This window comes from Gambusia affinis, linkage group LG03, assembly GCF_019740435.1.
Source record: "Gambusia affinis linkage group LG03, SWU_Gaff_1.0, whole genome shotgun sequence".
NCBI lineage: Eukaryota > Metazoa > Chordata > Actinopteri > Cyprinodontiformes > Poeciliidae > Gambusia > Gambusia affinis.
Window position 1 is genome coordinate 5,153,288 of NC_057870.1, and position 14,892 is coordinate 5,168,179.

Consider the following 14,892-nt stretch of genomic DNA (forward strand, 5'->3'; position numbering starts at 1 on the left):
CATTGTTGTTTTCCAGAGATAGACGTCAATACGACGTGGAATGAAACTCTGTCACAAAGTAGACATAAAGAGACTAGCGATATGCAGCTCTTGGAAAACACTGACATGTTCTGGCATTTGTCAGCCGGGTTTCCGTGTTTCCAGCTGGAGTCTGCAGAGGAGAGCGATGTGAAGCGAGATGGGCTCCATGTGTGGGAGGGAAACCAACACGGAAGACATAAACACACACCGTTCTGATTAAAATTTCAGTCACACTTGACAGATTCTTTTGGACGCCGGTGTGACCGCCACGGACGCACTAATGAGCTCCGTGGGCATGTGTCAAAATTAACACATGAGATTTTATTTGGTTAGGTCCTATTGGATACGTTTGAGATTCAATTGTAGTTTCATACATTTAAAAAGAAGAGAGAATTTATGTGACTGTGACATGGAGTTAGATTAGCGATTCATCTCTCCAGCAGGACTGAGGATTTAGTGGAAGACGTTCCTTGTAGTTCGTCGCTAGGTGAAAAGGAGAAGAAGACGACAGGAATTTGCCAGGACGACGGCGTTGCATGTTTTTCAGTGACTTATCGCGTGAACAAACCTATTCATGTGTGATTTCTAATTGTGCTCCTTATTTAAAGGAAACACAGCAATTGCAAAATTGGGTTTTGTCTGTATTTGATGAATATCGACAAAGGTTTGCACTCACTGTACTCGTGCAGCCTGTATGCAACCGGCCTCTAAAGCGGGCCAGCTGTCGAAGCTTGACGTCTTCCTCCGTTATCAGCCATACTCTTTGTGCCTGTGGCCCCAGGTGCCTTCAAACCAGGTTAACGAAAGCCTTCCTCTTGATTCTGCTTCCCCCCAGGAGGGCCCTGGTCTTGCATAGAGCTTAAAACTGAGGGCCAAGGATTGACATTTTACTTTTCTTCTATTCTAGAGTAATCAGACCAGCAGTTGTCACCTTCTGACTAACCTTCCTGCTGTCGGAGTTAAAGCCTCTTTAAGCCTCGTGCAAATCCAATGTGTTGCTTCTGACGTCAACACTCTATTTTTAATTCCCATTTAAGGCGTTTGTTCATGCATTTGCTTCACATCACATCTGTTTTACATGAAGTGAAGCTGCCGACTGATCACAGAAGTTAGCTAATCGCTGTGCAATTCAGCCCGTCTGATTCCAGCTTGAATTGGTTTGAGGAGAACAAACGTGACGAAGACCCAGGAACGCAGCAGACGCTTCGTGAATTGTAGAGAAATAGGGTTGGGTTACGTCAAGTTATCCCAAACTTTCAACATCGGTCAGCAAAATCATAGTTGAAAGAAATCACGCTCGCAGTTTGACACAAACCACGTTGCAGATTGGAGAGAAGGTGCTTTGGTCAGACGAGACGAAAACGGAAGGAAATGCAGAAAGGTAACGTAGCGAACGTGGTGGTGACGGTTTCAGAGTGTGGGGATTCGTTTCCTCACTAAAGAGGGAGAAGCTGGTTTGAGTTGATGGGAAGATGGATTCAGAGGAGGGAGAAATCCAACACCGTATTTATTTTTATTTTACCTTTGATTATCCAAGTAAGTTGATTGAGAATAAATTCTCATTTTTAACAACGACCTGTTCAAGAAACATTACATCTTCATCCAGGAGCGCATCATCTGGGGGGAAACAGAAGAATATCATAACACAAAAAGATTAAAATACAGCTATGTGTATAATGACTAAATGTACTATAATTCACATACACGTCATTAGTTTTTAAAAGAAGCCATGTTGATTTTGTATTGTGATTTTTATCGAGTTGATAAAAGTTGATATTGTAGTGAGCTCTTTTTGTTGTTAGTTTCAGTTATTAGGTGCAGCAAAATGAAAAAAAAAAAAAAAAAAAAAAACAGAAAAGCAAGGGAACTTGATTTGACTGAAAGTTTTAATGTTGGGGCAAAGGTTGCAGCAGCTGCTGAATTACACTAACTATGCAACCAGAGTTACAACAGGATGCTTTAGATTAAAATATATCCGTTTCTTATAATAGCCCAAAGTTCACAGATGAATCTACTTGAGAATCGGTGACAAGACGCCTGTTTACAGGCAGGTTCTGTCCAATCACTCATATTTTTAAATCCTAAAACCAGAAAAAGTGGGAGAACAATTTCCAAATGTTTTGCTTTGCATTTTAATAACAAATCTTGTGGGGAGCACCTGGAGGTAAAACGAACAGAGTTGTCCAGAACGGGTCCCTGAACTGCCCCTGTTCCCACAGCGACCGGCTGGCCATGCGTCAGGTCCGCTCCATCCTGCAGCACCTGGGCCTCACCGGCTCCACCTGCGACGACAGCGTCCTGGTGAAGGAGGTGTGCAGCGTCGTGGGTCGCCGGGCAGCGCAGCTCTGCGGCGCCGGGTTGGCCGCTCTTGTCGACAAGATCCGGCAGAACCGCAACCTGAACCAGCTGTCCATCACGGTGGGAGTGGATGGTACCCTTTATAAGACCCATCCTCAGTAAGGAACATTTTAATTTAGTGAAGTTGATCACGTTGGTTTCACCTGCGCTGTGTTCCCAATTGTTAAGCAAGTTTTAATTTGAAGGATTAGTCTTCTCTGTTAATTTAACGCGTTTTAAACCTCAAACATGAATCCTTAAAGGGGCAGCGTTGTGCATTCTTCAAGCACTTAGTCATTTCATAGCACAATCTGGTCACTTCTACCTTGAGTTGTTATGAAGATGCCATATAAATCACATGTCACGTAAAATAAATTTGACTTCGACATTTAACGCCCTGAAATTGGATCTATGTCTCTTTAAGAAAAACTCATATTCTCTCTAAAACTCTGCCTTCAGAAAGTCACCACAACATGGCTCCTCTGTTAACCCTTTAGCATCATTTTTACCAGCATTTCACTGAGAAGCAGCTCCTATAATGAGCTCAGCAGACGCTCAGTTCCACCAGGTGTTTGCTAATTGCTGCTGGCTAGTCTGAAGGAGCTGAGTGGGTTAATAACATTATGACTTGATGTAAAGGTGAAAAAAGTTGATTTTTACATAGCACTGCCCCTTTGAATAAGCGAGTTACCAATTAATTAATCATGATGAATTCACAGCAGCCCCTCGACTAATCAGATTCAAATTTCTAACCATTCAACGGCCCTACTGCGAAGTCTTAATTTTTGTGTTTTGCTCTCTGCTCCCTCCTCGTCCTCTGAAGTTTCTCGAGGATCATGCAGGAGACCCTGCAGGACCTGGCCCCGCAGTGCGAGGTGACGTTCCTCAAGTCGGAGGACGGCAGCGGGAAAGGAGCGGCGCTCATCACGGCCGTGGCCTGCAGGCTGAAGAGCGAGCAGCTGCTGTGAAGCCTGCGAAAGCCTCTTCCTGCGGGTCGACGCGCGCACTGTTCAGTCGGCCGTCATTCTGCAGTCTTTCACGTTTTGTTTCGACGTGAGCGCGTTCACATGAGGGTGTCCGTTTAACGGCACGAGGCGAAGCTGCGACGGAGGTTCGGTCGGGTGAAAACGGAGCTCAGAAATTACAGCTCTGCTGGTAACGAACCCGGAACCTTCAGTGAGGCCCGACTGTTACGAGCTCGTTGCTTTTGTTTCACACTCCGTCGTCGTCTTTTACTTTTATATTAGTTCTGTTTTTAAGTCAAGTCTGTAAAAAATGAAACTTTTACTGTCTGGCTAGTTTAGAAAAGCACATTCCAGAACCACAGAGAAGCAAACCAACACATTCAGCAGGTAAATGAAGCACTAGTTTTCCTTTTCTTTTATTTAAGTTTTTAAGCAATTTCACTTTGTTACAAGAAACTTCAGAAAATATGCAAAATTGTGATGCAATGTTTTTAAGCGGTCGTATGTTTTTAAAATTTAAACAGTAGCCGCAGATTGGAAACATGAAGATGTTTTAGAAATTGCTGAGGCCATAAATAATTCAAACTGTTCTGATTGCAGCAAGCTTATCATGATGTGCTGTGAAAAAAAATCAACTCCAAATAAAGTGAGAAATTGCCAGTGTCTTTTTTATTATTTTTACCCAGATTACCCCGTCTTGGCTCACTTTATAGCTGGGATGTTGAGAGAATAAAGAGGACAATCTAATTGGCCCAGTCAGTTTCATTTGTAGTTTTCTCTTCACAAAGCGTATTTTCATTGGCTTTTTTAAATCAAGCGATTACCTTACAATGGAAAACTACCCTGAATTCACATCAGACAGCTCTGGAAACACTAACATGAGTGATCTTCATTTTCACTGTTGTCATCCAACCAAACCCAACTCAATAAATCTTACTTGGCTCCGCATTGTTTTTTCTTCTTGTGTTGATTTTCTCCCCCGTGTTTGGCTGTTACCATGGAGACCAGCGGCAGGTCGCTGCCTGGTCTATTGTTACTTTTAGATTTGGTTATGTGCAAAACAACAAACATCAGCTGGTGGCCGGGTTCACAAACTTTCTCCGCAGATCAACAGGCTCACAGCAAACTGCTAAAAATGTCCACGAAAGCCTCCGTAGAGCGGGAGACGTTACATCACGTCACAAAGACTGAGGGGGTGAAAGGTTTTACGTCAAAGCCCTGACTAACGTTACCTCTTTTTTTTTCCTCTATTGCGGAAATGTATTTTTATAGACAGGCTGGAGGTTCCGACCCGTATTTATCCTCCTTTCCTGGAGTAGAAAAAAAAGAACATTTTCGAATTTTTGCATTACGCCCATTTCTGGTAAGTCCTTGTTATGAAATATTGAACAAAAATAGGTCCAACAATCAGGAGGATTGAGGCAAAGAAACAAATGGACTGCGACTGATCATGTTTTAGTCTACGATCAAAGTTACACGATGACAGGAAAATATTCAAAGCCTTCGCTAATTAATGATTCAGAGGCCATGTTTTCTTCTTCGAGATGTTTTCTAAATGGGACAAAACGGGATTCAGGTTCTCGTTGAACAAAAAGAGTGGGGGGGGAAAAATCTCTAATGTCTTTTGAACCTGCACCTTTTTTTTTTTTTGTAAACCTTTGTGTGTAGCAGAAAAATAACAAAAAAATAAAATAAAGCACAAAGAGCCAAGCGGCTCTAAGTGCTACGTGCTCCGGAGAGATGCTTCGTGCTTTTCTTTCTTTCTTTCTTGAAGAAATATGGCCGCGCTTTATATGCTCTACTTAAGAGGGTTAGTATCCCCCCTCAGCTAATAACTGTCAACTGTGGATTTGCATAAATATTCAGCCCAATTAGTGTTAATGTACTCGGCTTTTGAGCTCCTCATCACTGCGCAGACCTCCGTAATGAGCCTTTGGTTCTTTCGAATGACATTTGCCACACAAGGACGGCGACGGACGATTAAATTACCGAGATGCCTCTCGTGAATGCGGCCCCCAGTTACTTTGGACACGTCGCCGTCTGCGAGCGCAAAACTAAACAGGAAGTGCGGACAATTTTTGGCATTCCGTGAAAATCATTTTTTTGAAAACGTCACTTTTAATGAGCGGCCGGGGCTTTCAGCCGCGTAGCTGTGACGATACTCGGAGCCAACCGCATCCACGGACGGCGGATAAAAACGCGGAGACTTATTACACCAAATCTTTAGGACGAATATTAAATATAGCCAGATAATATATATGGGAAAATTGAGTTCTGAGGGTTTGTTTTTTATTTTGTAAGTTATTGAATGTTGCCCCAGATTAAAGTAGAACCTCTTGTTTTTTTTCTATTCAAACAGTCTCTCATACTTTAGGAGGTATGCAAAATATGGCTGCCAAAGGTCATATTTTATACACGGTACAGCCAGTGTTTGATCACGCTCGGTTAGAGTGGAAGGAAGCTTTATTCAGTTCCTTTGCCTTAAAGGTCAGACTGACATTACAAATGACAAACAGCGACTGGAATGAAAAGGTGCTTTTCAACCTTCATGCTTTCATGTATAATTTTTCTTTTCATACGTCTCACTTCCTGTTAAACTAGCTACATTTTCCTTTCATATTATCAAAATAGATTTGGAGTTAGTCCCTTACTTAAATTCCCAATACTAAATAATTTAAAAATCACCCCCTTGAAATCAATAAGAAAATTACAACCAATTTCTGCCTGCTGCTGTGATGACAAACGACCCGATGAACGAAAACATTTGTAAGTTCTACGGTAGAAAGTGGTTTATTTCATTTTTACCACACTGGGAAATGGCAAATATTACCTCTCTATTAAAAATGACCAAGCCAAAATGAAGTAAGTCAGCCCTTAAGTTTTCTAAATTGTGGAACTAGCATTAGAAGTTGGGGGCCACTTAATATCACAGCGCAGAAAACTGACGCTGTCGTTCACTACTTCTCAACCAGAGACAATCTGAGTGAAGAAGAGGAAACCCAGACTGTGCTGTAAGCACTCAATTTTTTCCGAGCAGAATTTCAGAGGAAGGAAGCGGTCTGGCGATGTTCGTCTTCTTCCAATGACTCTGGTTCTGCCCTCAGGTCGTTACAGGTAGGTCATGAATTATTCCAACCAGATGTTTACCATTCAGAAGCTTCCCGTTCATACAAAGTGTAAAAGCGACAAAATATTCTCCTTAGAATATAATCATTTATCTGTGCTTGAGGGTTTGTTTTGTTGGGTTCTTTTAGTAACACGAGTCTCATTGTGTTATTTTTTTTCTTACTTTGACACTGGCTCATCTCATGAGTCACGATTTTCCATCATCCTTGATGAGTCAAGGATCTGGTCAGGTTGTAATATGTTTTGAGACAAAGCAAGAGGAGACCAACTCATTTCCACGAGAATAAGAAAAACAAGGGAAACTCAAGGACCCTTATAAAAAGAGACCATATTGGAGCTTTTAAAGTTGTCCTATTCTGTCTCCTGCCTTTCACTGAGATGCCAAGTGTCATTCTGCCTTAATTACACACCTACATTCCTCCATACATCTACCGTAAGTGAGCAGTGAGACATTCTTTGAGTGAGATGTATCCTCGCAACCACAGCAAATTATTTTCCAGCAGGCTAATGAGAACGTTGCAGTGGTTAGAAAGGTCCGACTCGCCACGCCGGGACAGGAAAACAAGCTAAAGGAGAACGTTGTCTAGAACCAACGAGGAAAAGCTCCGTCAGAAAGAGATACGGGGAACGTCACGCGTTTTTATTACAATTGAAAAACTTTGTAAATATTTCCGCTAATGTACAAAAAAAAAAAAAAAAAAACAGACGCCATTTCACAGTTTCAGTGTTTCCGTTAAATAAAAAACACCATTTAAAATCACAAGTGAATAAGTTTGTTCACATGATAAGTCATTGAATAACACGCTACTGCACCATCGTCCTACTACTTCCGGTCGTATTCTTCTCCTTTTCCGTCAGCTGTAACCTCCGGCGATGATCTTGCGATGCGTGAAAAGTGTTTCCAATGGAATTTTACAAAATATACTAATTTGCACCTCAATATAGTGCTAAACCTTTTTATCAAACAAGTTGTTGTTTTTTTCTTCTCAAAATTGCCCTGCCTCCGTTAAGAAAGTTTATCTTCATAATTCCAACTTGCGCAATTTTAGCGTTAATGGAGATGCAGCTACCGATTGCTTCTCGACTGGCTGCTGTGGCCAAGATGCAAACACAGCAAAAACAATCGCAATTCCTTTTCAATAACGTTTTAGCTAAAGGTGAATGTTTGTGCCCTTCTGATTCTGAGGAGGCCTGGAAAAAACAACAAGAAAACATCTCGATGGATTGTTTCAGGAATCCGTGACGATTCCTTCTGACTTCACTTGCTTAGCGTCTTGATCAGTTTAAACTGTGTGAAAACAGACACGCTAATGCTAATTCTGAATTGAATTGCAGCTCTGTGCCGCTCCGCTGTATCGCCTGACTTAATGTTATGAAGATTAGCTGGCAACAGACTGAATCTTTTCGGAGCTACAGCTGGAGAGCAGCTCACCGCTTTATGAAGGGAAACATCTCACCACATCAGGAAATCCAGACAATAAGGAGATAATTTGATGATTTGGCTTTTATTTCATTACAGTCCAACTTGTTCTGTATTTAGTTGTGTCAGCTCAGCATCTTGTTGAAGCTCCTGTTCTTCAGTGTCATAATAATCCCAAGAAAATTCATGAGACTTGTTTTTGTAATGGGATTTATGCTGAGATTAATGGTTATTCAAGATGTTAGTAGGGTTTTTTTGTTGCAAACACATTCCTGGGATAAAGACAGTAATGATTTAAGCAAAAATATTTCTATTTGCTAAGTGTCAGGTCAAGATTGTTTTATTAGTAAGTGAATTCAGAAGCATTTGGTAGAACAACATTTTAATCTCTGTGACTTTGCTCAGACATTTTGTTCGTTCTTCAAGAAGCTCCTCACAATTGTTAATTAGAATTTTGTCTGACTCTTGCGACGTCTGACTGTCATCCATTTTGTGAAGCGCACCAGTAACTCTACGCTGCCACCGCCGTACTTTACAGTTGCGATGACGTTCTCAGGCTTCAAAGCTTCCAAACTGTCGTCAAAACCAAAGACTGAATTTCAGTTTCGTCAGTCCTCTGGACTTGTCTCCAAAAATGAAGGTCTTTGTTTCTGAGTACATTTGAAAACTGTTATTATGTTTTTCATGTTGTCATAGTTTGTGTCCAAACAATTTGCCAAATGGGACTAAATCATGATGTTTATTTATTTTTTTTTCAATGAAAATGGAAAAAAAAGGAACCTTTTCTTTTTTTTATACTTGTACAACAATAAATAAACTAAGTGTGCAGTATTGTTGAAAAACATAAATGAGGTGTTATTGGTGGGAATGAGATCTGTAAATCGTGATGGTCAAACATTAAATTGGGTCGGTAGCAAGCGAAAGAAAAAAAAAATCCCCAATTTTTAAGCAGAAGAGGAAAGGAACAGATTTTTCTTTCTTTCTTTCTTTTTTTTAAGTAGGGTTTATTCTCAGCAACAAGAACAGGATTTGAGTCCCTCATATTCCAATATTCATTAACTTTGGAGAGTCCATCCCGGACTCGTCCGGCCCCGGGGAGCTCTCGATGCAACACGTCTGTTTCAAAGTACCTCTGGTAAAGTTTGAGAGGTTTCGTCACCCGTGGTGCCTTTTTTTCCGCTTCTGTGTTATCTCCGACTTTCAGACCGGTGAGGGGGAAAACTTTTGAAAGCAGACTCCTCTGGCCACCAAGAGTTGACATTTGTAATTCATGGATTGAAGACCATCTGGCTTGTTATGAACGGTGATGGCACTGCAATCCGCATGACTAACTTGTACATCTGTGAAGGCGTCATTATTGCTGAAAGATATATACAGTGCACATGGTTTGAAGGGACATACTGTATGCTGCCACAGACATGGCCTTGTTTACTTATGCAGATCCAAACATATATGCATCCGGCTGCTGGTGCAGCTGCCTGACTCATAAAGGAGAAAGGTGCCGGTGTTAAGCCCACCGGTGTGCGCTCCAGGTGGGAAACCTTTTAGTGCATAACAATGCAGAAGTGTTGGGATGTGTTGTTGCCAGAAATACTGGGTTTTTAAAAAAAATTATTTCTGGACTTATTTTGCACTTCATGCAGCATCCAGATTTTGATTTAATAAGAAAGAAAAGAAGAAAAGTGGTCATGTCCGTTCTATGTATTGGGTCTGGAGGAGGTTTTATTTTGAAAATCCTAAACCGGATGCTGTCGGTTATGTCTTGCGCGCCAACATGCAGCAGAATGAGTAATAAACCACGGCATCGGTCTCGATCCTCACAACGCTTTTTTTTTTTCTGCTTAAAAATCTTCAGTAAAACAAAATCACAGAGTCAAGGTCAATATCGCTGGTTTATTAGAGGTTGCAGCTTGTCAAACAGTTACTCATGGATGCATTTGCCGTTAAAGAAAATAAATAAATAAATAAAAAGACCTCCAACGTGAACAAAAAGAGGTTGCTGGCGTCAGAAACTCAGCAACACAAGTGACACTAAGAAAAGCACGTTGGGTTGGATCGTTTTGCGAGCTTCACAACACAGGTTCCACAACACAAGAAAGCTCAGAGAACCACAGCACACACTGTTCAAAGTTTGCATTGCGAGCCACAAACATGGACTGAAACGTTTGCTTTTCCCGAGTTTCCATCAGGGAACGCTGACTCACCGGAGGGAAGAAAATAAATCAGACAGGGCTTTTTTTTTCTTCTCCTTTTCTTTTTGACATCTGTAATACAATCATAAAAAAGTTCAACAGTGATAACAGAACCAAAGCACACTGTGGCTTAAACATTCTTTGTCTATGTGAGTGAAGTAAGCACACGTTCATTTAAAAATACAGGCAGACGTTTTGTCACATTGAGCGGACTCGAACAGTGACGACCACACAGGTCGGTTCTGTGCTCTGATAGAAAACCATTCTGCTAATGAAGACACAGACGTGAGCAGGAAATATTAACACCACATTAGTCACCATTCGACAACAAACTGTGCACCACTGCGAACCAACAAAATCACCATTTGACCTAAATGTCATTGAGACTTGCAAATGTTTTCCCATCCCTACGACTTTTCCACGTTTTGTCACATGACGACTTCGATGTGCCTCACTGGCATTTTACAGGACAGAACCAAAAATCAAAGAAGTGACATTATTGTCAAGGGAAACAAAAAAAATTCAATGTTTTTTTTTTTTTTCCACAACTAAAAAATCAAAAATATTTTGCGCTCTTTTTGGACAGTCATTCCTCTTTACTCTTAAAGTCATTCCTCCTGACTTGCTAAAAGTCATTTATTGGATAAACTAAAATTGTGTAAAATGTTACTTCAATCTTCCAGAGCTAATGGTCTAATCGCTGTTGCTCTCCAATTTATAAGAATAAATGAGCCTAATTTATGCTTAGTCTATCTCCCAAAAATTTTAAAATATATCAAAAATGAAATGTAAACTATAAATAATGAATAAATAAAGGATTAAATAAGACAAAAATAAATAAATAAAAGAGCATAACCACAATAAATAATCACATAATCATGCCTTTAAAAGATGACTTGCGTTCCAGTCCTCTATTTCAAACACTTCACATTTGTCTCTCTTTGCACTATTTGGGAAAAAAGCAATAAGGTTTAATGGTGGACATTTCTCCACAGAACTTTTACATATAGTTCTCACCCACCTTATTCACTTTTACAATCATCTTAATGATAAAAACATAGAACTAGAAACATACAAATTTTACAGTAATCACATCTGCTCAGAGTTTGCAATAAAGGTAATGTCATCATGCTTCACATTTGTTCAGTTTCGTGGTTGTTGGTTTTGTTTTGTTTTTTCCATTGCACTTTATCCCTGTTCATTTTGGGAACACAAGACACAGCCAGATTACCAAAGCATTTATAATCTGGCGTTAAGTTTATGGCTAACCAACACTAAGCCACATCAACACACGACTGCTTAACGCTACACAGGCCTTGGGTTGTTCATCCTTATGGATACTGGCAACGGGTTTAACCCTGTGTCATGATTTGGGAAAACCACTTTGAGGTGCATAGTTCATGTTGGGCTCTGTGAGAAAGGCTGGGGGTACACATGATGAAAAGAGGAACTCTATCTAAAGGTGAGTTGAGTTCAGTTGCTTTCCATTCATCGCATTGACTGAAGAGTTTCTTACTTCTACTGCGCTCAGCTTCATGGGCATGTTGATGTCCTAATTTATAGTCCATTTTCATTCTGCCTGTGCTAATGCTAACATATACTACTCACAAAAAGTCAGGGATGAACCCGCTTGGACAAAACAAAGATGGGAGGCAGAGACGGCCAAAATAATTTCTGACGAAACATGGGAGGCACATCGTGTTACAAATTCAAATACGTGAATGGAAAATTATTAGGAGATATTTCAGGACCCCAGATGTAGTTGCTAAGATAGATCCTAAAGTACCAAGCTTGTGTTGGAGAAACTGTGGCTTAGAGGTCCCCAATCATACACACATTTTTTAGTTATGCCCCAAACTTCAATACTTTCCTTATTTTAGGGTTGTAGGGTGATGAGTCTACAGACACTGAGGTCATAAGATATCATGCTTGGATGTTTATTTTATGGAAAACTTTATATTGTCAACACTTGTGTAATGTACTACTGATGTATGGCTGTATAATTGCGCTGTAAAAATAATAAAAGTGTAAGTTCTTAAAAAAAAAAAAAAGAAGTTAGGGTTACCCAACTTTTGGGTAAAATGCATGGAAACCATAAAAAGCCCATGTTCCTATGATGTTATATAATAAAAGTATGGCGTAAATGGAGACGCATGCAATGATGATTGCAACTCAACAGTGGTAGCCACAACAAAAACATTATGGATTTGATTCCCTTGAGCATTATTTTCAGATTGGCAGCGATGTCTCATGATGTTCACAAGTTGACTTATCGTCTGTTCAGGCATGGCAGCCTGTTCATCTTGAAGAATGGCCTTCAAGTCATTGGGGTTCTGGGATAGAAAGTCATGATCATCTACATGACGACTCAGGTCTGGAGGAAGTGCAGGCCACTTAATTTGAGGTACTCCAGTCCCCCACAGACAGACCACATCTGAAACACCCCCAGTTTCAGACAGCCTGGATGTTCTGCCGCCGTCATCAAGGGAACCAGCCTCGACTACTTGAAAGCTGGGTTCAGTGAACTGAAGTAAAGAGAAGCTGACAACTTCCATGGAGACGTTTTACACTTTAGAGTTCTTAGACAGGTGAAATTCAGCCCAAACCCAAAAGATGTGACACCTTTCTAACCATTTACCATGACTTCAAGCAGCCCTGTCAGTTAACTGGAAGGATTTGTTTTTTATTTTTATTTTGTTTTTGGCTCATGTGTAAATTCTGCTGTGAAAGTATGAGTCGCTTGGTGTGCCGGGCTGTGGTTGTTTTCATCTTCACCTCAAGAGCCATCTTAGTGCAAATTTGTCAACTGAAACATAAATACAGTCTAAATCCATCCAAGTTCTAAGAAAAACATTCGTAAGCAGCAAGCAATCATGATTATGAGTTTAGACTGCCTTTTTAGTATGTTTAATGTTGTTAAGTTGCTCGTGAATAACCTTGAGTTATTCATCATTAATCGTTGTGAAGCCTTCTAATTTTAAACAGCAATTTACATATTATTCAAATGCACAGTTAGTTTATTCATGCATCAGAACACATTTGCATTAGAAGAAGCAAGAGCATTAAATTAGGTAACACCTAGTTAACTGTACTGTTTAAATATCTTCCATAAATTGAACTTTATGTTGGCTTCAGCTCATATTTTCACTTTTCCCTCTCTTACTTCAGTACTTTGTTCATTTTTACTTTGGTTTCTTTTGACACATTTTCTTTCACGTGTCCAAGAACTTTTTTAGTTCATGTGACAGCTAGTTTAGAGAGATTCCTTCTCTATACTTGAGCAAAATAGAGTCCAACTTCATCATTTTACTCTCCTCTCTGCTGATGGCCACACAAAACAGTAGGATGAAAAGTCAAATTAAGAACGATGTCATTGAATCTTTATTCTCCTTCATTTTAACAGATTCCTCCCCCCCACCAATGCAGTTCCAGTGCCAAACCAGAGCCGACGCCGACTCTCAACTGGTTCTAGCAATCTGTATGGGTCTGGTTTTCCACAAACAGACCACGGCATAGTTAAATCACTCAAAATGTTTCTTTCAGTCAATAGTTGTGTTATGACTTTGTGGAGAAACCACGAACCACAGCGTCCGTCTTAACATTACCGCTGCCAGATTTGCCAACGTCACCATTCCAATGCTTAAGCTCACAGTCGACGCGAACGCTCTCTCAGCTGGAAACCGGCATTTTCATCTTCTGACTGATATTTATTAAAGGCTGCGTCCATCTGGAGATATATACTGGGAGCCTTAAACACTTCTCAAACCGATGACGGTGCGTATAAACCCAGTATACTCAGAATACACCATTATGGTGTTTCCAATAACTAGGAAATGCAATTAAAGTCACACGTGAATAAGTTTGCTCACGTGTTAAGTCACTAAAGAAGTCATCCTCCTACTTCCTGTCGTCTTCTTCATGGTTTGCAACCAGCGGCAACATCTGGTTGTTGATCATGTGACTCGCCTGATGCAAAATAAAGATTTCCTTTACAGTTTTGTAAAATAAACTAATTTTGATATGGCCAAAGAAAATCCATTTTAGCGGCAAAATCTGTAATCAAAAAATTTATTTATTTTTTTTTGTAATTGCCGTGTTCCCATTAAGCTAATTTATTTTTGAATTGTCAAATCGCGCAATATTCTGGTCAATGGAATTGCAGCCGCTGATGATCCACCACTGTTTAGTACTTTGTGGGAGTTTTGGTATGGTGTGAAATTTACAGCAATCTGTTACAGACTGGTGAAGTTACTTTCTGCATTTTTTCTTTATTTCTTCCTTTGTGTTTCTTTCTTGACTCGTTTCTCTACTTCCTTCTGTCTTAGGACCAGCTGGATTAAAGCTATGACCACTGCCCCCCAGTGGTCATATAAATATTAGCTAACTTATTAAATTGAGAGGGTGAACTCGAAGGAGAGCAGCTGGCTCTAAAGGCAGTCACTGCATCCAGACTGCAACAAAATGTCAACGTTCGTGGCACAGATTCTTGAGATCACTTACTCCAGTTTAGCACTGAATTACTTGTAGAAAACTTCAGAAAAGACAGCAGTAACAATAGAACAATATTTATTAAACCTAAAGCAATGTTTTTCGTTGTTTAAATGAGATGAAGTTTATCTTATTTTGGGATTCAAGCTTTGTTTAAGTCAGAGTAGCTCAGAGTTAAGGTGGAGGCTTATGCAACAATACATTATGTAAAGTTCTTATGATCAGCAAGGATTTTCTGATTTATTTTCAATGGAACTTTGATTTTTTTATTATTTTTTATTAAAATTGAAGTTGGTGGCGCTAAACTAGCTTGATGATTGAGTTTATATACAAATTACCCTGG

General features: G+C 40.1%; 1 protein-coding gene across 1 annotated transcript in view; it reads left to right on the forward strand.

Annotated features, from left to right (window-relative positions):
- The window catches only part of hk2 (hexokinase 2), a 35,532-nt gene extending 31,462 nt beyond the window's left edge, over positions 1-4,070 (forward strand). Inside the window, exons 17-18 of the mRNA XM_044111619.1 lie at positions 2,241-2,477; positions 3,182-4,070. Coding sequence (XP_043967554.1) covers positions 2,241-2,477; positions 3,182-3,326 — 382 coding nt within the window. The 3' untranslated portion in view covers positions 3,327-4,070. The remainder of the gene's footprint in view (positions 1-2,240; positions 2,478-3,181) is intronic.
- The last annotated feature ends 10,822 nt before the right edge of the window (positions 4,071-14,892 follow it).